This window comes from Suncus etruscus, chromosome 17 (genome assembly GCF_024139225.1).
Source record: "Suncus etruscus isolate mSunEtr1 chromosome 17, mSunEtr1.pri.cur, whole genome shotgun sequence".
NCBI classification, from domain to species: Eukaryota; Metazoa; Chordata; class Mammalia; order Eulipotyphla; family Soricidae; genus Suncus; species Suncus etruscus.
The window spans coordinates 47,649,500-47,677,138 of NC_064864.1; the positions used below are offsets into that span (position 1 = coordinate 47,649,500).

A 27,639-nucleotide genomic window follows, 5' to 3' on the forward strand; every position below is an offset into this window, starting at 1 on the left:
AAATTAAGGATTCCAGGGACCCCAGTCACTCTTGATGAACCATCAGACCAGCTCAGGCACTGTTTCTGGGGCAAGCGGAACCCTTCAGACACCCCCAACTGAAGGTAAAGAGCTGTTCCATCTCCACGGAGCTCCAGGGGAGAGGAAAAGCAACAGGACTTTCTTCCTTTTCCATGAGGGTGGGCCTGGCCACCCCACCACCCTCTCCATCAATACAGCACCAGGCAGCAACAGCCTTTCTTACTGGTGGTAAGAAAGAGCACAAACAGTGGCATGAAGGCTGCCCAGGAAAGACACAGGGCAAAGTGGGCAGACTCCCAGCTGCCAATTAGGGCTAAGGGTGGTGGAAACCACCAAGGGCTCAGAGACTTCTCCTTGGAGCAGAGCTAATGCTTCCTGCTCCATGGTGAGCACCCGAGAAAGGCTAGCAGAGACTTGAGGGTATGGCAGTGTAATGAAGGGCAGAGCTGGGTACAGATGGAGGAGCGTGGAGGCCCTGTGTGCTGGCAGTGAGGGAAAGGGAAGAAGCAGAGAGGGGCTGTTTCAAAGGTAGGTGGGGGGGGTCTTCCTCCCTCAAACAGGAGGGCCCTACCTAACTGCCTCTAGGGCACTGAGCCTGGGAGTAATTCTGTTCTTTCCTGCCCCCGAAACCCATGGGGATTTCCTTTCCATGAGGGCTTGCTTTCCTAGGAAGCCCCACCCAAAACACAAGGTCTCTCACTTCTCGGTGTTTCCTGGGGGCTCTATGGCTCTTTCCTCCACAGAACCCAGTCTTTGAAAGACATGCTCCATGCTGACAGCTGCCCCCCACCTCGACACCATCTACTCCTGGAATGCTTAGAGCATTCTGTCCCCATTTCTAACCAAGGAGCTCTGGCCTCACCAACCTTCAGGCTGACCAACTCAGACTATGCACCCCCAGAAAGCCCAGGTGTGCACTTCTTAGCTCACATTGGTGAAACACACTGGGATCTGCTGCTAGAGTGTGATGGGCAGGTGAACAGGCCTATTACCACATGAGCCTGAGATCCATTCCCATTTCTTAGAATGCTTTTGCTTTCTCTCCCTTCTATCAGCCAATCAGGCTATGTCTATGTATCAATGACCTACCATCCCCACACACATACACATACATACAACTAACATCTTCTGGGGGAACACTGTTTTCATTACCTCCCTTGTAATTTCTTGGCTTTGACTTGGCAGACAAGACACAAGGCCCTCTAAGGACTCCATTTTCAGGAGGTCGACCTGCCTCCCTCTAACCAAGACACAGGAACTCAATGACTCGGGGGCTGCCTTCGGTCTCAGCTGCTCCAATGGCTCCAAGCGGGTCCGATCTCTCATCAGTTTCTTGAGAGGATGGAAAGATCCAAACCTACCCTGTCCACCAGGCCTGGGCCTGGCCTTGGCCCTGGCTGAACCTCCTCAACACCCACTGATCGAAAGTGAGGAGGGCCAGCTGCTGGGGAAGAGAAAGGCCTAGATTATTCTTCCAGAGTACAGAGGACACCCTCCTGACTCAAGGTCACAGCCACCTTTGGCAGGGGCTCTAGGTTGACTGATGAGACATTTGCAAATGCCACAGCCACAGCAACCTGGCTGGGCAGGGAAGCATCAAGGGTCATGGCAATCCCAAGTAAAACTCCCACAGGTGCAAAGCCAGGCAGGATATCCCCCATACCACTACCCTCCACTCCCCCAACCCCACTCACTCTCAAGCAGGACAAAGCCACATTCCCTCCTCTCTCTCTGACCTGAAAATCTTGCTCAGACGTGGGCTCTTGGCTACAGGAATTTTCTCCAGCTCAAATGTGAGAATGAGGCCAGGCAGCACAGCATACTCTGGTCCTGAGAGAGCTCACCCTCCAGCAAAGATCCCATTTCTGATTAATATGCCCAGGAGAGAGTTTCAAACCCACAGGCACTGACCACAGGCCGGCCACATGCCAGACAGACCACATAAAGGCTGTAATGACCAGATTCTTCCCAAAGGTCTGGCCATTGGCCATTGTCCTGAAGGCCAGCTTGTAATTTGGAGTCTGGCAAGAAAGCAAGAACTAAGGCCAAATGAGCATTGGGACTTGGTGCCAATTCAGGGATTCAGAGAGTTGGGAAGCACAGGAGCCCTGCGCACCGCACCCCTCTTAGGCAGGTTTCTGCCACTTGCATGGCCTGCAAGTTAACATCTCTAAATCTCCAAACAGAAAGTAACATGCACCTCCATTTGTAGTCATGTTCCTGGTGAGAAATCAACAGCACTTGGTTGGCTGATCAATCTCGATACCGGTTTAGTAGACACCAGAAGAAACAGCTTCCTCTCCTCCACACAACAAAATCCAGGGCTGCACCTGGACCCGGATGGGGAGGCTGTGAATGACCTTTAGAACCTCTTGGATCAGGTTCAAGGCCCAGTCTACCAACTCCCATGCTGGTTCCTGCCCCTCATGAAGCCTGAGCTATGTGGAGTCAGGAGATACCAAGGAGCTAGGACAGAGCATGGTCTCTGTGATGACCCCCATAATCAGTGCAACGAGTCTAGCCTGCCTCGGCACTAATTGTTGAAGACAAATCAAGTTCCAGAACCTGCCACCCTCTTGGCAGTCACAGGTCAGGACCAGCAGAGATGGGCCCCAAAAGGCATTCGAGGTGCCTGAGAGGGGGACCCTTCAGCTGCAGGGTTTCTATTCCCCAGGAAGGAGTTATCTGGGATCACCGGCCATGGGTGTTCCAGTTTCTTTCCTGCGTCTTAGAAATTACCCTGCACCATCCCTCTCCAAAGCTTACCTGGGAGGAAGGGAATGATTCTCTGCTTGGGGTCCTTTTGGCCACCTTCGATAGGAAACTTATCCAGTAGTTGCATCTGAGAAGCAGACAGAGGAATGGGGTTCAGATGAGAGCAGCCTTCCAAGGCCCCCACTCCACGGCTCCCCCTCCCCAGTCCTCACATGGATGACTGAGGCCTCATTTCATAGACGATTAACAAACCACATGGGGCATGAGAAGCAGGAGAGGCCAGTGCTCTAGAAGCATCAAAGAAGGGTTTCTGAGCCAGAATGGGGTTGTTGGGAGATGTCTCCCAAGTAAGGCAGCAGTGGGGTTTCCTGAGGTTTATTTAATCCATCACCTGATGGGGTGAGGGGCCTGTGGCCAGGGTGGGGATACTCCAGCCAGACCACCCACCCTCCACAATTACTCTCTGGAGACAGACCCAGATGTTCTTTCAGTTGCAAAGCCAAATCCAGCCCCAGTGCTGGTGGGTCCATTACCCGTCCTTCCCATCCTCCATCCTTCACATCCAACTGTCCCACCCCAAGGTGGCAGCTGTTTTTTCCAGGGACGGACACATTGGAAGTTTCCAGAATTCTGGAGAAATGACTGGCTCCCCCCACTTTCTGCTATTCTAGGCTAAAATTCTATATAAACTGGAAAAACACACAAGAGACAGGATGGAGGAGGCCATGGCCCCTTCCATGTGGTTAAGATCCTTTCCAAGGCCCAGGCGGGGGCTGCAGCTGGGTGGGGATGAAGGGATGGAGCCCAGCTGGCCCAGCTGTGTGCCCGCCCGGCTTTCTGCCATGGGCCTCAGTGCCTCACTGGGAAAATGAGGAAGAGTGATCATGTGTGACCATGTGTGAGCTGAGGCCTGCTCCTGCCTTCAAGCACATCTTGACACCTCCTCAGAGCACTAAGCATGAAGAAAAGGGCAGAAGAGAAGAGATCTGGCAGGATATGGTGTTGGAATTGAGGAGGGGCTGTTCTTCAGATGCTCTAAGGGGGTCAGGTACAAATTAGAGACAGGATGGGAGGGGCCCAGCCCCACTAGAGGAGGAGTAAGTTCTGGGTGGAGGAAATGGGAAGAATAAGTGCTTGGAAGAGCCAAGCAAGTGCTTGGAGAGAGCATGGGGCCTGGATGAGGCCAGTTCAGAAAGACCCAATGGGTCAAGCCCTTGCACTGGGCCTCAAACTACTGCCCATGGGCCACATATTGTATTGGTTTCCATTTTGTTTCTTCACTTCAAAATAAGATCTATGCAGTGTGCATAAGAATTTGTTCATAGTTTTTGTTTCTACTATAGTCCGGCCCTCTAACGGTCTGAGGGACAGTGAACTGGTCCTCGGTTTAAAAAGTTTGAGGATGCACCAATCTAAGGGTAGTGAATGGGATAGAGATGGAAGCAGGTATATAGGTGAGGAGCCTACTTCTGGTGGCATGGGCATGGGCTATATATAAACATTGTGAGTAATGAGCAGCAATCCATGCTTACTTTGATATGTGTGTGTCTGTGCATTTTCCCACCACACACCACCCAGTCAGCCATTACTATCCATCTATCAGCCATCCATCCACAGTCTATCTATCCATTCACCTACCTACCCAACCAGCTCCAACACATGATTTAATGAGTCTCTCTTGAATAATGGTATTCTTCACACATAATGGTATTCTTCACACATAGGCTATTTGGGTCCCAATCATGGAGGGAGGGTCAATGTTGGATACTAATAAAACAGACAGAGACTGCACCATTATTAACTCTCACTTCCCTGAACAGAGACTGAAATTCAACAAACACTGGCTCATGAGTTTTCAAGCCCTATTATTAGAAGTGTCTCTCTTTCTCTGTCTCCCTCTGTGTCTCTGCCTCTCTGTCTCTGTCATTTGGAATAACTGTCAGCTACTTGTAACTATAACCACCGGACATAACACTATAAACCTATACTTAGTCTTTGTTTTCATTAATAACTCCAATGCAGAGTAAAAGTCCTATTCTTTCCTTTCCTAATTTCCTTGCCCTGATGTTATTTTAGTCATCTTTATCTTTGTTAAGATAAGCAACACAAGTTCACTGAGAGAAATACGTACACACAAGAATAAGGTTCAGCATCACTCTTCCCAGGGCAAAGGCCTTTGTATGGGACCTCTCCACACACTCCAGCCATGATTCCAGGCAAGCTCAGCACATGAGCTCATTGTGCTCTTTTGCTAGTTGCAGTCACCCATGCCAAAAGTAGTTTCCATATCAGCATTCTTTTTTTTTTTTTTTTTTTTTTTGGTTTTTGGGTCACACCCCACAGTGCTCAGGGGTTACTCCTGGCTCTACGCTCAGAAATTGCTCCTGGCGAGCTTGTGGGACCATATGGGATGCCGGGATTCGAGCCACGGTCCTTCTGCATGCAAGGCTAATGACCTACCTCCATGCCATCTCTCTGGCCCCTCATATCAGCTAAAATACACATTCTTGAATGTGTAAGATCATTTCAATGTCTCAATGAGCCTTGGTGAGGAGTTTAATGACCTGTTTTCCCACTGTTAGCTGTTTCTCCTGCTCTCAACTTTCATGGTCATCATATGAACTATTTAGTTAGGATGTGCCTGGCCATGTGGTAAGCACAGTTCTTTAAGACTCTACTATTTCTGTTTCATCTTGTGAAGTCTGCATAGCTACAGGTGCCCTCAGTCTCTTCTAGAAAGACTAAAAAGAAATAGATGGGCAGCTTGTGTGGGTAGCACAGTTCTCTGAGCAATGGCTGCCTAGCATTTCTGAGGAAGAAGAGAAAGATGGCTGAAGAGAAAGGCAGGCCCAGCAATGTGCAAGTGGTTTGCCTCATCTGTAACAGTGACTAGCTCTTGCAACGACTCCTGAAATGTAGTGACCAGCTGGGCCCAATAAGTTGTGGAGCTCGTCCAGGTGGCCACAACCCTCTGTGACTAAAAAGCTTTGGCTACAGAAGCTTCCGATTTGTGATTGAGTTGGAACATACACTTGTTCTCTCTAAATTCATTCTCAGACCAACAATTCAACAGCACTCATAGGGAGTGTAGTGCTGGGAGGAGTGGGGAGAACAGACAGCATCCAGTGCTCACCCACTGACTCCTCAATGAATGCAAGAGCTTGGGTAAGCACAAGAACTAATTGAAATCACAGTCTTGATACAAAAGAACTTGGGGCCTAGTTTTCCACAGGCCAAAATGCACCTGATGAAAGTAGGTGAAAGTCCTGTTCTGACAAAGCAGGTCTTGACAAAGACCCGAGGGCCTATTTTGCTCAGCTCTGCAGGATAGTGTACAACTATATAACCACACACACACACACACACACACACACACACACACACACAGAGAGAGAGAGAGAGAGAGAGAGAGAGAGAGAGAGATAAAGAGAGAGATACACACACAATTCTACTGAATGAGAGAAAATATTTGCACTTCAGACATCCGATAAAGGACATAGAGCTAAGCAACATTAAATACAAAGATACAAAATACAACAGCCCCAACCAAAGATGGAAGAAGAGATGAACAGATGCTTCTCCAAAGAAGACAGAAGAAATACAGAAATCCAAAGGCACATAAAGAAAACAATCTTATCATTGGTTATCAGGTTTGAGGGGTGCAAATCAAAACAACAATGAGATAACACCTCACACCAGAGAGAATGTCCTCTATCAAAAAGGGGCAGAAATTAGTGCTGATTGAGATGTGGAGAGACAGAAAACTTCACTCAACACTGACATGAGTTAAGACGGTGTATTATAAAACCAGGGGCCAGAGAGATAGCACAGTGGTAGGGCATTTGCCTTGCATATGGCCAACTTGAGAGGGACCCAGTTTGATTTCTGGCATCCTGTATAGCCCCCCAGCCTGTCAGGGGCAATTTCTAAGTGTTGAGCCAGGACTGACCCCTGAGCACCACTGGGTATGGCCCCAAAACAATCAGTCAATCAACCAATCAATAAAGTTTAAAAAAAATAAAAATAGAACTATACACTATCCAGAGATTCCATTTCTGGTATGTGTCCCAAGAACACAGAGCACTAATTCAGAATGATACATGCACAACCATGTTGATTGCAGCATTATTTACAATAGTCAGGGTCTTTTTTAATTAATTTGTTTAGTTTGTTGAGTGTTTTTTGTTTTTTTGTTTTTTGGTTTTTTTTTTTTTTTTTTTTTTTGACCAGTGGTATTTTGGCCTTACTCCTGGCTCTACACTCCAAGAATCACTCTTGGTAAGGCTACGGGACCATATGGGATGCTGGAGATTGAACCTAGGTTAGCAGCATGCAAAATAAGCACCCTACCCATTATACTATTACTCTGGCTCCTACAAAAGCCAAGATCTAGAAACAACTTAAATGCTCCACAACAGATGAGTGGAGAAAGAACCTGGGTTGTATATACACACACTAAGCACAAGAAATAATGAAGTCTTGATTTTTACAACAACTTGGATAGAACTGGAGGGGGTCGTGGCAAAATAAGTCACAAGGAAAAAGACAAATACCATATGGTCTCACTTGTAAGTCTTTTTTTTTTTTTTTTTGTGGTTTTTTTTTTTTTTTGGGTCACACCCGGCAGTGCTCAGGGGTTTTTCCTGGCTCCGTGCTCAGAAATTGCTCCTGGCAGGCACGGGGACCATATGGGACGCCGGGATTCAAACCGATGACCTTCTGCATGAAAGGTAAACGCCTTACCTCCATGCTATCTCTCCGGCCCCACTTGTAAGTCTTAATAAGAAAACAAAGTCAGGGAATCGTCCATGAAAACCAACCTACAGGTTGACAGAATTAAGGTTACCTAAGGGAGAAAGGGAGGTGGAGGTGCAAATCAAAACTGCAATGAGATGTCACAGCACAACAGAGACTGGCTCCCTCTCATCCCAGAGCCTGGAGTTGAAGCAGCCCCAGCTTTGGGCTTTTACCCTACAAAAGCTCAAGAACAAAGGTAACATTCCTACCCAGGACAGGTGGGTTCTTGCCCAGAAATTCTCCTTAAAAAGAGGTAACCATGGGCCCAGAGAGATAACACAGAGGCGTTTGCCTTGCAAGCAGCCGATCCAGGACCAAAGGTGGTTGGTTCGAATCCCGGTGTCCCATATGGTCCCCCGTGCCTGACAGGAGCCATTTCTGAGCAGACAGCCAGGAGTAACCCCTGAGCACGGCTGGGTGTGACCCAAAAACTAAAAAAAAAAAAAAAAAAAAAAAAGAAGAGGAAGAGGTAAGCATGGGTACAGAGCAGTGGTGAGGCGGTAGAACATTTGCCTTGCACGCGGCTGACCTAGGATAGACCGGGGTTTGATTCCCCTGGCATCTCATATGGTCCCCGCAAGCCAGGAGTGATTTCTGAGCGCACAGCCAGGAGTAACCCCTAAGTATCACTGGTGTGGCCCAAAAACAAACAAAGAAATAAAGGAGATAAACAACCATAACCCACCCCATCTCCCTGGAGACCCCAGCAGATTGAGAGACAGCTTGGAAAAGGTTTGACTCATCTAGTGATGGAGCCGGACTTAGCAGTTTCTCTGTCATTTCATTAAGAATAATGTGTGTGGGCCGGAGAGATAGCATGGAGGTAAGGCGTTTGCCTCTCATGCAGGAGGTCATCGGTTCGAATCCCGGCGTCCCATATATGGTCCTCCCGTGCCTGCCAGGAGCAATTTCTGAGCCTGGAGCCAGGAATAACCCCTGAGCACTGCCAGGTGTGACCCAAAAACCACAAAAAAAAAAAAAAAAGAATAATGTGTGTGTGTGTGTGTGTGTGTGTGTGTGTGTGTGAGAGAGAGAGAGAGAGACAGACAGACAGACAGACAGACAGACAGACAGACAGACAGAGACAGAGAGACTGAGACAGAGAGATTGAGACAGAAAAAGACAGAGAGAGACAAAGAGAGGATAGCTTTTCTGAATATTCTCAGCTTTGGGAGAGAACTGGACTTCCAGTTCCTCCCTCCTGGGCAGCCTTATCACCCACCACTGACTCTGGGAAGTTGCATCAACCATCCCTGCCGAAGACCACACAATGTTCCTGGAATTCCAGTAACATTCTTGATTTTTATTGCATATGTCAATGCTATGCACTGTCTTTGGGCTCTTTTTTCATGTGTATTGTGTGTAAGTTTATTTTATAGTCCAAGAGGAAGCATCCTTCCCCTGGAACATCATTTTCCCTACAGAAATTAAGAACCAATAAATGCCTGGACTTATTCTTGGGCGCTCAGTGCTATTCCTATGACCTATAGCAGGGGTGGCGAACAGGATTTTTACCCTCACTCAAAATGGCAAAATGCAATATATGTTTAATATATTATTGTTAAAATTATATGCTTTTGTGTGAGTGTTTGTCTGTTTTGGCAGGTCACTGTGCGGTGTGGCTCTCTGACTCTCACATTTTAAAATTTTGGCTCTTTGCATCAAACTTGTTCACCACCCTTGACCTATAGGCCTCTCCATATGTCCAGACTACACCATCTATATCTAGATGCCATCTAGATCACTGTCACTTCATATTGGTACATGTATTTGTAGCTGTTTTAAGAGAACTTATTCTTGGGGCTGGAGAGATAGCATGGAGGTAAGGCATTTGCCTTTCATGCAGAAGGTCATTGGTTCAAATCCCAGCATCCCATATGGTCCCCCAAGCCTGCCAGGAGTGATTTCTGAGCCTAAAGCCAGGAGTAACCCCTGAGCACCGCTGGGTGTGACCCACAAACCAAAAAAAAAATAATAATAATAAAAAAATAAAAAAAGAGAACTTATTCTTGAGATCAGTCTTTTGGCTCACAGCAAAACCCAGTGAAAACACAGAGTTCTCTTTTCCCAGAGCCCACAGTACTCCTGTTCTTCCTCCCCCTTGAAATCCCAGGGAGAATGGCAGAGGCTCCTGCTGAGAACCCTACCCTACACTGGCCCTTAGCAACTGCTCCAAGTTCTTAGTTAATGTAAGATCCATGCTTGGTATCATGAAATCCATGGAATGTGAGGTGTAGTGGCAGGTATCCATCATTATAGCTTATAAAAAAGTCTCATTGTCTGAGAATTCTGTAGTTCATCCTCTTCCCCTAACCTTGATGTTTTTGTTTTTGTCTTTTACTATCTCCAGAGTTTACTACAGAGTTGAAATCACATTGTCTTTTACTTCCTCCACAAAATGTATGTAAGGTTCCTCCTCCTCTTTTCATGGCTTTTACCTCTTTGTTTTTAAAGCACTGACTAATGTTCCATTGTCTGAACTTAGGTCAATTAATTATCTATTGTGCCACCAAAAGACAAATGGGATGGGTCGTCTGCATGTCTCGGGCAATGATGAGCAAAGCTGCTATAAACAATTCTGCACAGGATGTGTGGACATATGTTGCCAGTTCATTTAGGTAAATACCAAGATGGGTAATTATTGAATCATATGGTTAGAGGAGGTTTAGTTTTGTTAGAAATGAAATCTACCAACTATCTTCCAAAGTAGCCATAACATTTGCGATTCTGACCAATGAACAAAAATTCTGTGGTCTCACATCCTCAGGAGCACTTGGTATGGTCACAGTTTTTGTTTTATTCTAGAATCTGTGCTCAGGGATCACTCCTGGAGAGGCTCAGGGGATCATATGGGATGCTGGGAATCAAACCAGGGTTAGTTGTGAAGCAGGTAGGCAGGCAGGTAGGGAAGGGAGGCTATGGCAATGAATTCCAGAAATGTAATACAACCAAGAAACAGGATTTGGAGGAGTTACTTCATCTTTGATAAGAATCTCACCTGACCACTGCAGGCCCAGAGAAGACTAGAAAGCAACATAGAAGGAGGTAGAATGCCCCACAAGGGGCAGGTTGGGAAAACCTTACAAAACTCAACTTAGAACAAATGAAGGGTGAACATGTTGTCTGGGTACATGATGCCCAAGCACATATCATCTCATCTCCCCTCCTGAGATGTGACTTTCCTGCTTTCCTGCTTTGTTGTGCAGGGACTCTCTCCACCTTTGGAGAAGCCCACTCTCTCTCTTGAGCATGCTACTCTCTCTTCTTATCTTCTCCCTCACCTTCTTCAGCATCTCCGAATACAACCTGGTTTTACTTCACTGCTCATCTCCTGAAATTCTTTTCTGGAGGGAAAGTGACAGACAGACCAGAAAGGCTGGGGTAAGGTCTAGGACTTACTTTCCTTTTTCTGCAAAGGGCCATTTCTTGCTCCAGCCTGAGTCTATGGCTCCCTGAGAAAATATCACGTGGTGGGATTAAGTCCCATGCTGGGTAGAGTAAGTGGATATCAGAGGTGGCTTAACAGCTGCCTAGTAAGGCTGGCGGGACTTGGTATCTGTACCTGCAGGGACTGAATGCAGACTTTATCAGTCCTAGATATACCCAGCTACCCCCAGGGTGGCAGTTAGAGAACAGAGAAAGTGGTAGATTCCCTTCTGAGGCTGTAGACTCTCCTCTCCATTTCACATAGGTCACCAGGGGTCCCCCATAAGCATCAGCTGGGGGCAAGTGTCTTACCAGTTATACTAACGCCCTGGTCCCTACTTTCCTTCCAATGAGCTAACGTGCTATTTCTGCACTTTCTTTGGTAAGGTTCTCTTTCAGATCTTTGTATTAAATAAGTTTGTTCATTTTCGTTCATTTTCTTTCTTTTTTTTTTTTTTTAATTTGGTGTGGGTGTAACTGGGGCCATGCCAGGTGGTGCAGGTATTGCAGGGGAGTAATTCCTGGCTCTCTTATTAGAGGCTGCACTGCAGTGCTCAGGAAATCATGAGGTGCCAGGAAATGAATGCAGGCTTCCTGCATGCAATGCATAAGCTCAGTGATCCAGTTTTTTTTTTTCCCAACCCCTCATTTTTGTTCTTTGGAGGGGTTGCTTTGGACCACACCTGATGATGTTCAAGGGTTACTTCTGGCTCTGCACTCAGGATTTACTGCTAGCAGTGCTCAAGGAACCATATGGGATGCCCAGAGATGTAGCCCAGGTCAGCCATGGTAGGTTAGGAAAGCACCCTACCCACTGTAGTACTTTTCTAGTCTCATCCCCTCTTTTTTCTTCCTTCCTTCCTTCCTTCCTTCCTTCCTTCCTTCCTTCCTTCCTTCCTTCCTTCCTTCCTTCCTTCCTTCCTTCCTTCCTTCCTTTCTTCTTTTTTCTTTCTTTCTCTCTTTCCTTCATTCCTTTCTACTTCCTTCCTTTTCTCTTTCTTTCTCTCTTTCTCTCTTTCTCTCTTTCTCTCTCTCTCTTTCTTTCTTTCTTTCTCTCTCTCTTTTTTTTTTTTTTGGTTTTGGAACCACAGCTGGCAGTGTTCAGGGGTTACTCTTGGCTTTGTGCTCAGAAATCACTCATGGCAGGCTCAGGGAACCATACTGGATGCTGGAGATCAAACCCAGGTTGGTCACGTATCGCTCCAACCCCAACTCCTCATTTTCTTACAGTTGAGAGGTTTTGTATATTTTTAAGAGATTTCCTTTAAGAGTTTCAAGAGGTCTTTGTTTAGGATAGCAGTCTCTTATCAGATATATCTTGTGCAAACCTTCTTCCCTCCGGACTCTTGTCATGTTCTTTATGTATTAAGTTTTGAAATCAGGAAGTGTAAGTTCTCCAACCTTGTTTTTCTTCTTCATGGTTGTTTGGACTATTTGAAGTTCCTTCAATTTTCCTATCAATTTTGGGATCAGCTTGTCAACTACTGTCAAGAAAACCACTGAGATGTTTCAGGAATCTGGGGCTATGCAGGTAACCTGTGGAAGTTGCCCTCTATTTAGTCTTCCTACCCATGATGTGGAAATGGAATGTTTTTCATTTATTAGCAATGTTTTTACTTTAAAGTCCATTATCTGATTTTAGTATAGCCACCAGACCTCTTGTTTTCTAAAATAAGCTGTACATTCCTTTTTTTAATGATTGTTCCACTGTACTTTTCTATGGGTGTGTCCTTTGGACCACATTGGTCCAAAGGGTTTATTCTTGGCTCTGTGCTGGCAGTGTTGAGGATTAAATCAAGGCTGGCTTGCTTCCTTCCTTCCTCTGTGCTCAGGGGTGATTGACTGCTGATGATGGTCAGGGGATCATCTGGGGTGATAGGAAATTAACTGGGGCCAATTAAGTACAAAGCAACCACCTTGCCCCTTGTCCTATCTCTCTGGCCCCTTTTTAGTCATTTCTGAAATACATTTTACCTGTCCGGCAACAACCCTAGACTTGCACTACCATAACTCCATGAAATAAAGAGCACTATTCTTACAGGGCAATAGCCTCAGTTTCCCCACTTATGCTATTATTGGTGTGCATATTACCTTTAATATTTTATACATTTTAGAATCACTTCATCAGTCCTAGCCGGGAAGCCTGGCAGGGCAAGGGCAAGGAGCAGAGAGCTTCTGTCAAACTGAGCTGAGGAGATTCAGGGATTAAAGTGGTGGATCCAATGCCAGATTCTGGCCATACCTACCAACATTTAGTAACTTTCCTGAAGTACTTCTTGATATCTAATTTCTAGAAACTTCAAAAATGTTCTATTTGTTTTCACCCTTTGTAGTAGCTGTTCTAGGGAGAGGCTCATGGGGCTCATTAGGGCCCCTGCCAGGGCAGTCCAGTCCTCTTTGGTTTCTTTCTGGTCCCCACACCACAGTGCCCAAGAGGGTAAGGATCACCACAGTCACCACAGTGGCAGATGGGTGGCTCCTGATATGGCAGCTCAAATCTAAGCTTTCACATGAAGTTGTTTGAGATGTACTGAACAGCAGTTCACGAACCATTGGGAGGAGGTACGGCAGAATTCTCTACTTCATGTGGAATCTCATAAGATAATTTGTGGGGAAGGGTATCCTCACTTTCCAGGATAGTTTGTTGATAAGAGCACTTTGTCTCATTGGGTAACGTTAGCCCCTTTGTCAAAAGGTCAATTAGGAATGAATAAATAAATAAATAAACAAATAAATAAATAGGGCCAAAGAGATAGCACAGCAGTAGGGCATTTGCCTTGCAAGCAGCCAACTCAGGACCAATGGTGGTTCGAATCCTGGCATCCCATATGGTCCCCCGAGCCTGCCAGGAATAATTTCTGAGGAGAGAGCCAGGAGTAACCACTGAGCGCTGCCAGATGTGGCCCCAAAACCAAAATAATAATAATAATAATAATACACAAATAAAAGTCAATTAGGAGCTAGGGAAACAACTCAAAAGGAAGAGCATGTACCCCACATGTGCAAGGTCTTGAGTTCCTTCTTTCTAGCACTCTGGGGTCCCCTGAGCATCACTTGGTGTTGCTGGTACAGCCCTGAGGACCACAGTGCCTGAAAATCCAGGGATTATATTCAATAAATCATCTTAAGACTCATTTGGGTAGTGTTGGAGATAGTACAGGGGTAAAATGCTTGCCTTGTATGTAGCTGATCACAGTTAAATTCCCTGCCCCACTGGCAGTGACCTCCAAGCACATGGTCAAGAGTAGCCCCAGGTGCCTCTAGATGTGCCCCAACCATTATCACCACCCCAATTATCTACTTAATAAATCTACTATTTCTGGGCTCTCTGCTGTGTCATTGTCTCACATGTACATGTCTGTACATGTCTATATAATTCATTGTTGGTGTCAGGAGACCATCTTTTAATTAATTGCTATAGGTTTTTAGTTAAGTTTTAAATCAAACTTTAAAACAATATGTAAGAACTAATTCTTTGCATTTCTTAATACATCTTAAAATCAGTGCATTAACTTAAATAACTTAAAGGCCTTGGGATTTTCTTTAACTGGGACTGCATTAACTCTACACATTACTTAAGAACAATAGATACCCGAGACTTCCAATTCATTGACAAGATCAATTTAAAGATTTATTTAAATCTTTTAATTCCTTCATTTGATTTTCAGTGCTGAGACTCCATACATCTTCCACTATCTTCATTCCCACACATTTTATTTGTTTTGACTCTGTTATAAAAACTGCTTCTTAAATTTTATTTTCTCGGTGAAGGAGATCACATATGGAACTTCCAGGCTAATCCCTGGCATTGCATGGACCCCTGAGCACCACCTAGAGTGCCCTTCCCCAAAGTAAATAAAGCTCATTTTCTGTTTGCTGCTAATTACATAAATATAATTAATTTTTGATATTGACTTTATACACAGAAATTCTTAAACTGACTTATTAATTTTAGTAAACTTTTTCTCTTTTTTGGTGTTTTATCGGGGGGGGGGGGCATACCAGACACTGTACAGGGCTCTTTCTGGCTCTCTGCCCAAGAGTGACTCCTGGAAGTGCTCGGGAGCTTGGTGCCAGGGGCTTGAACCAGGTCAAGGCAGTGTGTTCAGGGTGAGTATCTCACCTTTGGTGCTCTATCACCAGCCCCATGGTTTTTGTTTTCCGTAACCCCTTTGTATTTTCTCTATAGGGACACAAGTCAACCATAGACGTTCTTCCACATTCACATAATTCCAACCCACATGCCTTTCTTTCCCCCCATTTAATCTTCCCACTAGAATGCTGAGTGCATGTTGGATGAAAGTGGTGAGAACTTCTTGCTTTAGTTCAGTCTCAGGAGGGAAGAAGACACTTCCACCATGGATCTAATAAAAGTGGTAGAAGCTCAGGTAAGGAAACTTCCACTGAGCTCTAATTTGCTATGGCTCTGGGTTTGGGTTTTGGTGCTCAGTAAGCGGTGTGTGTGTGTGGGGGGGGGGGGGTGTTTGTCTCCTGGCAGTTCTTCAGCCTGTGAGGCCTGAAGTGCTGAGGTTTACCCAAACCACCCTGCTGTGCTTCTTGGAGCCTTAGTATCCAAGGCTGAACCATCTGGTTCTAGGGATGGACCTAGGATTGGTCACACATGAAGCATGTGCCCTAACCAAACCCATGTCCTGTTTATTCAGACCCAACTATTATCTACTATTCATTTCATTTACTCATTCTCTTATTTATGAATGAATGAAATCACATTCTGTCTACTAATTTTTGGCTTAGTTTTTTTTTCCCTTTTTTTTTTTTTTTTTTTTGGTTTTTGGGCCACACCTTGTGGTGCTCAGGGGTTACTCCTGGCTGTCTGCTCAGAAATAGCTCCTGGCAGGCACGGGGGATCATATGGGACACCAGGATTCGAACCAACCACCTTTGGTCCTGGATCTGCTGTTTGCAAGGCAAACGCCGCTGTGCTATCTCTCTGGGCCCTTTTTTCCCATTTTTTTAAGGCAGAAATTTAAGATAAAACTTTTAAAATTTAGGAACTGGGATACAAACACTGACAATCTGACTCCAGGCTCAGGAGTTCCCGGGTGCTGAGTCTGGCTGCCAACCCTGTATTGAGGGTACTTCAATCCTCTCAGTGGGGTCTCCAGACTAGGTAGATGCATGCACTTGCACAAGCACCCCACCCTCAGCACATACCATGGGCAACATTCAGGAACAAAAGAGAAGCCAAAGAACCCCCTCTTGGCTGGAGTAAGAATCAAAGAGGTTTAGAACACCAAGCAATGATCAAGGAAAAAATCAAGCAAGGAAGTGAAGGTGTGATGAGTTGTGCTTGATACAGTGCACAAAGAAGTTAGGTACCTTATTTTCTGGCGTATAAGACGACTGGGCATATAAGACGACCCCCTACTTTTTCTGTTAAAACATAGGGTTTGAGCTATGTTTGCCATATAAGACCACCTCTTTCTTTTAACGCACACCAAATGGAAATTAAAAAACGTAAGAGAAAAACAGAAGAACCCTCAAGGGCTAACAGTATATGTTTAATACAGCTAGACTTTAGAGTGCCAACAATCATTTTACATTTGTCATTTGTAGTGAGTGACTGTGATTTTTTTTTTTTTTTTTTGGTTTTTGGGCCATACCCGGCGGTGCTCAGGGGTTACTCCTGGCTGTCTGCTCAGAAATAGCTCCTGGCAGGCACAGGGGACCATATGGGACACCGGGATTCGAACCAACCACCTTTGGTCCTGGATCGGCTGCTTGCAAGGCAAACGCCGCTGTGCTATCTCTCCGGGCCCTGACTGTGATTTTTTAATTGTGATCTACATTGAGAGCAGGGCGAGGGGGCTCCTCCAAGAGCAGCTGGCTGAGGTGCAGTGATTAATAGGACAGCTAGAGTGAGACAGAGTGCCTCCTCTTTGTCCCATAAAAGCTGACCAGAGGACTGAGCACCAGAGAGCCGCATACCAGCAATAATACACAGTGGCTGGATGGGATGCAGCGCTTGGAAACTCAGCTCTTCTGTGTGCCCTGAAAGATTAATCAAGACAGCAGAGGACTGAGCATCGGAAAGCTGCATACCAGCAATGACACCTGGCAGCTGGATGGGATGCAGTGCTCAGTGACTCAGTTCCTCTGTGTGTCCTTAAAGATTAAACAGGACAAGCAGAGGACCGAATGATGATGTCTGGCAGCTGAATGGGATGAAGTGGTAACGGGGGGGGGGGGGGGGGGGGGGGGGGGGGGGAGTGGGGGGGGGGGGGGGGGGGGGGGGTGGGGGGTCACTCGTCCCTGAAGCTGGGGTAAGTTTCAGTATGCCAAATACCAGCATATAAGATGACCCCCAACTTTTTTTTTTAATTTTGGGTCACACCCGGCAGCGCTCAGGGGTTACTCCTGGCTCTATGCTCAGAAATCACCCCTGGCAGGTGCAGGGGACCATATGGGATGCCGGGATTTGAATCACCATCTTTCTGCATAAAAGGCAAACACCTTACCTCCATGCTATCTCTCCAGTCCTGACCCCTGACTTTTAAGAAGTTTCTCATGGGTTAAAAAGTCGTCTTATATGCCGGAAAAATATGCTAACTTAGCTCAACAACACACAGCAAGGGACTGAATGGACTTGCCCAAGCTTTGCATTTCCCCTTGGACACAGGAAGGCAGTAGAGGCTCCCAAGGTGAGCAGAAACTCCTGACAATACACAGTATTTAGGGGCCGGAGAGATAGCATGGAGGTAAGGCACTTGCCTTTCATGCAGAAGGTCATTGGTTCAAATCCCGGCATCCCATATGGTCCCCCGAGCCTGCCAGGAGCGATTTCTGAGCCTGGAGCCAGGAGTAACCCCTGAGCACTGCCAGATGTGACCCCCCCAAAAAATACACAGTATTTAAATAATTTGGGGGGGGCATACCCGGTGACGCTCAGAGGTTACTCCTGGCTATGCACTCAGAAATAGCTCCTGGCTTGGGGGATAATATGGGATGCTGGGAGATCGAACCACCGTTTGTCCTAGGCTAGCACCCCTGCTCCACCCCCTAATTTTTTCAATTTTTTTTTTTAAGTTTTTGAGTCATGCCTGAAGATGCTCTGAGGCTACTCCTGGCTCTGCACTTAGAATTAGTCCTGGTGGTGCTCAGAGCATCATGTAGGATGCTGGGGATTGAGTCAATGTCAGGCGCATGCAAGGGCCAGCACCTGCCTGCTGTTCTGTCATTCCAGCCCTAATCTGTTTTCTTAAGCAGATCCATTGCTGGAGAAAGTGAGATCTTACTTGCAAGTGCACTGGCTTTCCAGCAACTGCAGCAACAAATCACTGCACCTTGGATTCAAGCAACACACATTCTACAAAACAAGGAGGGAGCTCCCTAGCAGAGCTGTCCTGCCTCATGGGTCTGGGATGGGGGTGCTGGCACTGCTGTTCCCACTCTTCAGGGGCTTCTAGTGGCAACTATCCAGCTTGGTCCATATGGAGGTGCATCACAACGACCTCTGGCTTCAGGGTCATTCAGTCTCTCCTGGGGACTTACACACACAACCCAGGTTGATTCTACTGCAACCAACCACACCTGCAACCCTTTGATTTTCACATAAGGTTAGACTCCAAGGGAAGGTATCAGGACTTCAGCATATGAACTTTGGGGACACAGAACTCCCCCAGTACCAACACATCAAGACAACAGGTAACTGTTAAAAGATAAAGTACTTTGCTCATATACTACCAATAGTCTTTTTCTGAACACATGAATGAACCTACCCAACATCCAAGGAAATACAAAGAATAATGGGGCTGCTGATGTGACTCTTTGGTATAACACTTGCCTTCCATGTGTGGATTTGATTCTCTCTCTCTCTCTCACTCACTCACACACACACTCACACACACACACACACACACACACACACACACACACACACACATACACACACACACACAGAATAAATAATGCATAGTTTGATCTGGATCAAATCTGCTTCCTCCATAAACTAGGATCGTGATAAAACCTGCCTACTGGGGTAGGTGAGGGGATTAGAGGAGACCATGTGTGTGATGAACTTGGCCCAGAGCCAGGCATGCACTAAGCGCCCATACACATTAGCTATTAGTGTCATTGCTGTCTGCACTGGCACTTTGGCTATGATTCCAGGCTGTGATCCACATGCCAGGCAAGTGTTTAGAGAACTAAGCACCAGAGAAAGCCAGCAGGCATCAGGAAGAGAAAGGCAGCAGTGAGTCTGAGAAGGGCAAAGGCTGGCTGGGCCTGGCAGGCAGTGCCCAGCTGTGAGCATAGGCTATTATGGGCAAGAGGCCTCTGGGGTTCAGCAGTTCAACAGGCTCGTGGCAGTGGACTGCGACTGTTTTATAAGAACATGTGGGGCCTGGGTCGAGCTGCTTCAAGCAAAGGAAGATGGGTAATGCTCTCAGGGACCTCCAGGCACCAGCCAGTGTCCAAGCCAAAAGCGGCCCTGCAACCACCCATGTATGGGCTCATCTCACTCGCCCCTTCACCTGGACTCACAGCCTTTGGAGAAGGAGGTGGATGGGTGTTAAGGGCGGAAGCTGCCAGCTCCAGCCTGCTAAGGACTTGCTGGACAACTCAAGCAGATGCCTTGGCTTCTTTTCCGGGAGCAGCAGGCACCCCTGGGAAAGTCTTGCACTGCCTCATGGGTCTAGCAAGACCTGGGGAACAGGAACTTGAGAATGTACTCCCAGATTCCAGGTGTGCCTGTTGCACTGAATGCTGAGCTTCAGTTACTCAGCCATGGTGTCAAGTCTGATTTCCTCCTTCTCAGGAGCTGCTAAAGTTCAAAAGGGCAAATGAATATGGAAAGAGCTTTGTAGGAAGAAACAGCAGGAGCAGCCCCAGACTGTGGTCACTTTGGAACTTTATTTTTGGTTCAGGAACTACTACTGGCCCAGTCCTTAGAGGACCATGCAGAATCGGTGAATGAACCTTGGGCCTCCTATGTGCTCCAGTCCTTTGGGGTTTCCTCCCAACCCCATGCTTTGATGGAGAAAGAGGTAGTTTTTTTCATTGCATCTGTCCTTGATGTTTGGTTTTGAGCCCAACCCAGTTGTGCTAGGAGCTACCAGGGTCATACCTAGGAGTGCCAAGGTAGACATGTGGTACCAGAAATCCCACTCAGGTCTATGAGTGCCAGGTGTAAGCTCCAGTCCTCTGTGATCTCTCCTTGGTGTTGAACATTCTTTTCATGCTCAACAAGACCCTGCCTATCACAGCATCCGACATGCAGCTGTGTATGCATTTTCTAGCCTCCTTTGCAGGGATAATACAATCATATGACTGAATTCTGACCAACGGAATATGAGCAAGAAGGATCCCTCCTCCAGACCCTTCGTAGTGTCTCCCTCCGTTATTCTTTCTTCCTTTCCCTGCTGGCTAGATGCAGGGAAATGAGGTCACCAGATGGGAAAGTATGGATTCCTGAATGCCTGGAGTGGAGCCATCTGGTAACTAATTTTGATCTGTGACGTGATCAGGAAATAAAGCTTTATTGTCCCTGGGTAACTGTTGTTACACAGCAGTTAGCCTGTTCTGACTAATGTAAAGCAGCTCATGCAAGGTCAGCTGCACTGAATTAAAGAGGAGAGACTTTCTATAAAACAAAGTCCCTCCAAAGGGTTCTTTCCTTAGATCCAATCAAGCCAAGCATGACGTTCTCTATAGGAAGGACCTACTAAACCAAGCCATTACCCTCTGCCCCCTGCCCGATCCACCAAACACACTGCTAAGTTTTCCCCAAGAAGAGCTGAAGAGGACGGGGATAAGACTTGCTAGATGACATTGACAAGTCGCCACATGTAAAAGTGCCTAACCTGAGTTCCTGGTTCCACAGGTTTTCAGAGACACACTCAGAGGTAGATCTGACTGGAAGGAAGGACACCCCTCACCCCATACAGGCTCAATTCTCTGATTCCAACCACTGAAGCTCTCAGGATGCTTGCAATGACAGTGGCCCACCACTTTGCCTGAAGCATTCCCACCATTCCATGGAAGCTTCTGGAAATCAGTGTGCCTCATGCAGAGCCCTTGTTCAACAGGCCAAGTTCTACCTGGCTACAAAGGGTTAGAAAATGGGAAAAAGTATATATAGACAGAAGGAAAGAAAAGATAAGAACAAGGGGGAGTATGAAAGAACAATATGGCGGGTAAGGTACTAGCTTTGTATGAAGCCATCCTGGGTTCAATCCTCAATATCACATACGGTGCCTGAGTTCTACCAGAAGTCAGTTACTGAGTGCAGAGCCAGAAGTAAGTCCAGTGCCCTACTGGGTATGGCCCAAAATAATAAATTTAAAAGGGAAGAATGAGGAACCCTCAAATGGAAGAGCCAGAATTACCCCACATCAACAAGCTGATGGGAATGCAAAGTCTCACCTCTGGGTCACCTACTGACTCAGCACCTGCATTGTGTGTGTGTGTGTGTGGGGGGGGTATTTCCAAGTAGAACCAAGGCTCCCAGGGGCCATGCCTCATACTACTCAGTCAATAGGAATGGAAACTTCAATGTTGGGCCTAAAAATGTGGTGCTACTTGGATCCAGGGATGTGAAAGACCACCTGGACCATCCTAGCAATACCTGGCAAACCCACAGGGCTATACCCCAAGGTTCTGGAAGGACACTGTAAGTTCTGCTAGAGATTGATCTGGGGCTTTGTGCACAACCAAGATGTGCCCCCATGCCCAATCAGGCAGGCTCCCTAGCTCCAGAATCTTCACCTTGGTAGTATCATAGGATCACCAAGTAATCAGTATGTATGCTGAAATCAGCAAGCCCTCAACGTTGTGACTCAAAAACTCTCTTTGAGGGTAAGTGATAGAACAGCAGTAGGGTATTTGCCTTGCACATGGCCAACCCAGGATAGACCTGGGTTCGATTCCTGGCATCCCATATGGTCCCCCAAGACTGCCAGGGAGTGATTTATGAGCGCAGAGTCAGAATAATCCCTGAGCACCACCAGGTGCAGCTCAAAAACAAGAACTCTCTAACCATGAGCACAAGTATACCAGCACATAATCAAAGCCCAGCAGGAAGAAAGAGAGCTGCTGAGTGGAACTCATCTTTCCATCAAAGAAATGGGTGTAGGTTCCTTGCATGCCTTAAAACCTGGGCTGTGAGCGAGTTCAGAGGTAGTGAAGTGGGGGTACAGGCAGGGGCCCAGCCATAGGAGCAGGGTGGGAGCTGGGAGTAGGGTATCTTTGTCATAGGGGAGGGAGCTGGGATGGGACCAGGTCAGAGCAGAGCAGATGGATTATGGGAGAGGGAGAGGGAGAGGGAGCTATATTCTAAAGAGTTCTGAGAGAACCTGATTTGCACGTTGGATTGAATATATAATCTGGGGGAGCATCCAGAGTAGATCTGAATCTTTGTGCATCTTTGGGGCTCTTAACAGCTGACCAGAGACTACAGTCGAGCCTGCTGGCATTGCTGTCCTGGCCTCTTCCTGGCCCCTGGAGTAAATCATTTAATCCCGTAGGAATAATTTCCTAGGAAAGCTCCTTGCTGGACCCCCTAGTGATTCTTCTCATTTGAGAAAGAGGGGTGGGACATGAGGAAAGGCAGGGGAGCCTTGTAAGCAGCCAGTCCCTTGGCCACTGGTTCTCAGCTTTCCTGATGCCAGGAGACTAGGGAACTGCCCTGCAGGAGGGTCCTGCAGCCTGGCCTGGAGCCCATGATGGGTAGATATGCTAGTCAGGCTATCTGTGCCAGTTCCCAGCTCCAGGGGCATGCATGGGTAGACAACTTGGTTCTTCAAGTCTGTGTGAACTCTAAATGCTGGCCTGGCCCACTTCGGGCTCCAACTAACCCCTAGCAGACATCTCAGAGCAGGGGGCTATGTCCACTATGGTCCAGCCTCCAGACCTCTGCCTGCCTGGAACCTCGTTGACCAACCTCCCAGCTTTTCTAAATACATCTCCAGCTCCAACTTGTGAAGGCAATGTCCTGCCCCGACAGCTCAAGGAGAGAGAAATGTTTTCCTTCTCGTTTAAAGACAGCACTGAGGGCTGGAGTGATAGCACAGTGGTAGGGCATTTGCCTTGTACCCGACTGACCCTGGACAGACCCCAGTTGGAATCCCAGCATCCAATATGATTCCCCAAGCGTTCCAGGAGCTATTTCTGAGCACAGAGCCAGGAGTAACCCCTGTTCACTGCTGAGTGTGACCCCCCTACACACAAAAAAATAAAAATAAAAATAAAGATGGTACTCAATTCTGGAAAGGGATGGAGGGCTGATGACAATGTCCTGCCTGCAGGAGCCCCAGTTCCATGCCCAAATGAAGGGAGACCATACTCCTGGCTTCTCTCCCAGGGGGTAAAAGTCTGTAAAGAAAAGTGATGCAGAGGAGAAATGAGCCACACAGAAGCTGCTGAAAGGGGCCTGACTACAGTACTAGGGAAGGTCTATAAGAAGGTTGAGATGTAGTAAGGAATGAGTGGTGCCGGACTGAGGTTGGGGGTGACTACAGGGGTAAGGCTGGTGCTATAGAGAGGGAAAAGTCACGCAGGCTCAGGAGAGGAGCAGGTGGCAGGAAGGCAGCCCGGGCCCATCAACCCCCAAACGGACCCTCGGCCCCAACAGTTGGTAGGACAAGAGGTGGTGGTGGTAGTAGTAGTGGTCTGTCTATCCCTTGCCCTTCCTGGCAATGCCCTAGCTCAGTCATGCCTACAGGGACAACAGGGGATGGGAGCAGTCATAGATGAGACAACCCTCCACAAATACACACACACTCCTGCCAGAGTAGGACACAAAAGGACACAGGAATGAGCCACAGGGAGGTCTGGTCACAGCACAGGGGAGACAGTGCAGTCTCCTGGACAGGGACAGTCTTGATTGACCTCAATCAAAGGGAGCACCCATCCATGAGACACTCAAAGTGGGGAGGGCAAGTGCTGAGTCTCCCCTCTCCTCAGAAGGGCACCACTGGCCAATGCCAGGCAGTGCCCATACAAAGGAAGCCAGGCCGCACATCCAAGCTCCAGATCCTGCATGGCTTGGAACCTCTGGGCATAGATGACCAGAGACAGGTCCCAACAGAGCCCCCTCCCACACCCCCAGTAAGAAAAACATCATCCTGAAAGTGGGTGGAGAGACTGTGGAGGCAGACACAGATGAAGAAATCCTAAGAGAGAACACCTGGGAAAGCAGAGATAGGCTAAGACTGAGCCCAAAATATCCATTCTGTTCAAGAGCAGCGGCTCAGGACAGTGCTGGATCTGAGACCAGAGTTGGAAGATGGGGTTCCCACTACAGCCAGATAAGTACTGCCAACCACATGACCCAGAAATCTCCAGATTCAAATCAGCCCAGGACCCAGTGGCCCAAAAGGGACCCAGCACAGGGCCAGGGGTGAGGGATCCCAGATTCCATCCCCAGTATGGACAGGTGTAGCCCCGAACAAATCCAAACCAAACTGCACAAAACGAGAGCCCCACAACCTTAGTTGGAGGCATTGTTCCCAGGGAAGGAAGAACCCATACACAGAGGTTTCCTCTGCCTCGGTTTCCTCCACCTCAACCCAGTTCTGGAGCTGTGGGGAGCAGACACCAGGGGCCTAGGGGCAGCATCACTGCCTTTGTCATCACCCCCAGCCTCATGAACAGCTACATCCCTGCACTAGCCCTGGGCTTCCTGTTGAGGGTTTTCTTTGAAGGTGCCTCTGAATGTGGCCCATTGAACCCTTTGTATTCCTCCCCTTCTCTCCAGTGCCCACACCCTGCTAGCCAGCACTGAGTCCCCATTCCCAGCAGGGTTGAGCTGGCCACTTTGTTCTGCCAGGCACCAGATAAATGCTCCTAATTAGTAATGGAGCCAAGCCCTGGCTGCATTTACTACAAAAGGAAGTCTTCGATTGCTACAGTGGGGGGTGCCCAGGGCTGCTTATGGTGAGGCTGGACACATGGCAAGTCTAAAGGCCAGAGCCACTGCCTTCTTTAGGGGGTCAATCAGGGGTGACTGTCCCCCAGTAACCATCGGCAGCTCCCTGGTACAGTTGGAAAGATCGCCAGTGAGCGCATTTTCAGGAGGCAGGATTTGCCGACTCTACCTTTTCTCCATGAAGCTCCCGTGGGCCACATGGCCTGTGCCACTGCCTCGCTCGTCCACTCAGTAAAATCAAATCAAATCAAAAGCAAATCAAAGCAAATCAAAGCCAGGGGCTGGGGAGAGATTCAAAGGGCTGAGCAGGCTTTGCATGCAGGAGCCTACAGTTCCACCCAGTACCACAAGAGTCCCTGAGCACCACTGGGAGCTTTGCCTACCTCCTCCCACCCCAGCACAGACCATGGCCCCCAAACAACCCCCCCAAAATAGTGGAGAAGGACAAAAATGATGACCTCTAGGTACCCATCAAGGATAGCTCAGCACACAGGTGTCTGGGCGTGGTCTCCACCCAGGGATGCTCATCCACGGTGCCTCCAACCCTGCTTTCACCCTACTACCAGTGGGAGGGTCCAGCTCAGGCCTAGAGTATCAGCTTGGTTCGTCCATCCTGGAGAAGCCTAGGGCCTCCAGAACGAAATACAGCACAGTCTGCACATCCTTCAATTTGGACCCACACAACCTTCAAGACTGAGTGATCGAATGAAATACTCTCCTGGAGCAAGAGGGTTACGGGTCCAAATTGAAGGCTTTACAGAGCATATGGGGCAGGAAAGGAGTGAGATAGACATTGAGACAGAGGGAGAGAGGGAGAGAAAGAGAGAAAATGCTCACCTGTCTTTCTCCAAAGACCTTCCTTCCCTTCATTCTCCAGTTTGGAGAAGACACTGTCCCAACCACCCCACCTCTCCAGGACACTCTCGCCTTGGTGAGCCAAGGAATATCAATGGGGGCCCAAGGGACACAGAGGAATCTTCTGGGCCAGTCCTTTGGGCCCGGGAGAAGAGGAGGCGGCCGTGCCCCTGGGCTGCCCGACGTCACACCCGCCCAAGCACACCCTGGCATGACTCGGTGGGGAAAGCAGGGCACCAGGCTCCGCGGGTGCAACAGGGTCTGACTCACCGCTGCCTCTCCCAGGTCAGGCTTAATACCCAGGAGAGGCGGGTAAGATGAAGTGGGCAGGACATATGGGCTGAGCTCTGGGGAGCAGCCAATCCTGCCCTGCGACCTTTTGGGGCGCTGGCGTGATACCTACCCGCATCCCAGCACTCCTCTCCAGCAGGTATGAGAACTTCCCACTCCCACTAGGTGCACTAGATGCTTCCCTGTGCCCCAGAGAGCACATTGGATGGGAGGTGGGTTACCCCACAAAATGAGAAGGCAGACAGCAGGACAATGGTGCTGTCAGGCTCAGCTTTGGAGGGTGATGGGCACTTCCTCACTTGCCAGACATGGGGGCTCATGGGAGGGGCCACACTCTCAGCTCAAGGAGCCTCTGCACAGGAGGGAATGATGCTTCTGTATTCCAGAAAGCTCCCCAGAGCATGACTGGGCAGGCAAAAGGTATCGACACTAGAGACCTGCCCTGCTGATGGGCTCCCCGTGCCCCAGACACAGTTACTTGTTCCCTCAGATACTGACACACAGGTGATCACACCCCTCAAAGAGTTTGCATCAGTCCTGTAAGGTTCCCCAATGCCTCCTGGTCCTCATGAGACTATATTCAAAGTCAAAGCCCAGGAAGGCAGCTGTGGCGGAAAGTCCAGAGGAGGCCCCAGTCCTACAACTACAACTTCCCAGGTGCCTGCTAAGGAGCTTCTGTATCTAGGGGTGGGCAGCCAGGGCAGAGGAGGCCCCTGACTCCTCAGGCGCAGAAAAGGCTCCTCAGACAGGGCCATCTTGGTACCCATCACCTGCAGGTCCCCTGAAACTACCCCCACACCCCTCAATCAGTCTTTAAAGGAAAAGATTCATCTCCCAATACAGTTCTGGGGTGACTGCTTCAAGATGCCTTTGCCAGGCAGGACATGGTGGTTTGGGGGGCTCCCTCCTCTGGCACTCAGTCCTCTGAGGCCAGATGTGAGAAGGCCCAGCTGCGTACCCACCCACTGCCACCACATCACCACCCTCCCTCACCTGCTATAGCCTGGGAGGAGGGAATGGGTGGGACCGCTCAAGAAAAGCCATTAGACAGCAGCAAATTGCATCTGCTTAGAGTCAGGAAAGAGAATGCCACCCTCGGGCAGTACAGATGCGCCAGCTGTGAGGAGAGGCCAGTAGCAGGGTACCCAGGATCAGTAACTTCCACCAAATCCCCACCCAGGGCAAACTGGTCAGGAAAGACAGAAAGTTGGAGGTTCCCCTCTTGCCACAGAGGTGAGAGGGAGCTGGGCTAGGAACTGGCTCTCAGAAAGATGAAAGACACCATCAAGTACCCCAAGGATATCCCTGGGTTCCCGTGTTCCTACAGGAATCTGAAAGACAACAAAAACATTGAGGGCCAGTCACTGCTTTCCAAAGCAGCATCTCCTACCAGTACTGCTAAGTGCTAGGCCACTCTTGAGGGGACTAATTTACTCAGAATCACCTGCCATGTTGCTGGTGTGAGTCAATTCTAAACAACAGGGTATGAGAAGAAATCTCGGCTCAGACTGGTGGGGGTGACCAGCTATGCTCTGGAGATTGTTTGAGGGTCCAATCAGGGAGATTCTGGCTTCCTGCCCAGCCATCTGCCTCTACTCAGAAGTGATTTTGTCCCAGGGAATTTTACCATCCCCAATATATGGATGTGA

General features: G+C 48.1%; 1 protein-coding gene across 2 annotated transcripts in view; it reads right to left on the reverse strand.

The window, feature by feature from the left end:
• The window catches only part of SH3PXD2A (SH3 and PX domains 2A), a 209,086-nt gene that overhangs the window by 114,674 nt on the left and 66,773 nt on the right, over positions 1-27,639 (reverse strand). For both annotated transcript variants that reach the window (XM_049790804.1, XM_049790805.1), the window contains exon 3: positions 2,788-2,863. In XM_049790804.1, the coding sequence (XP_049646761.1) occupies positions 2,788-2,863 (76 nt within the window). The remainder of the gene's footprint in view (positions 1-2,787; positions 2,864-27,639) is intronic.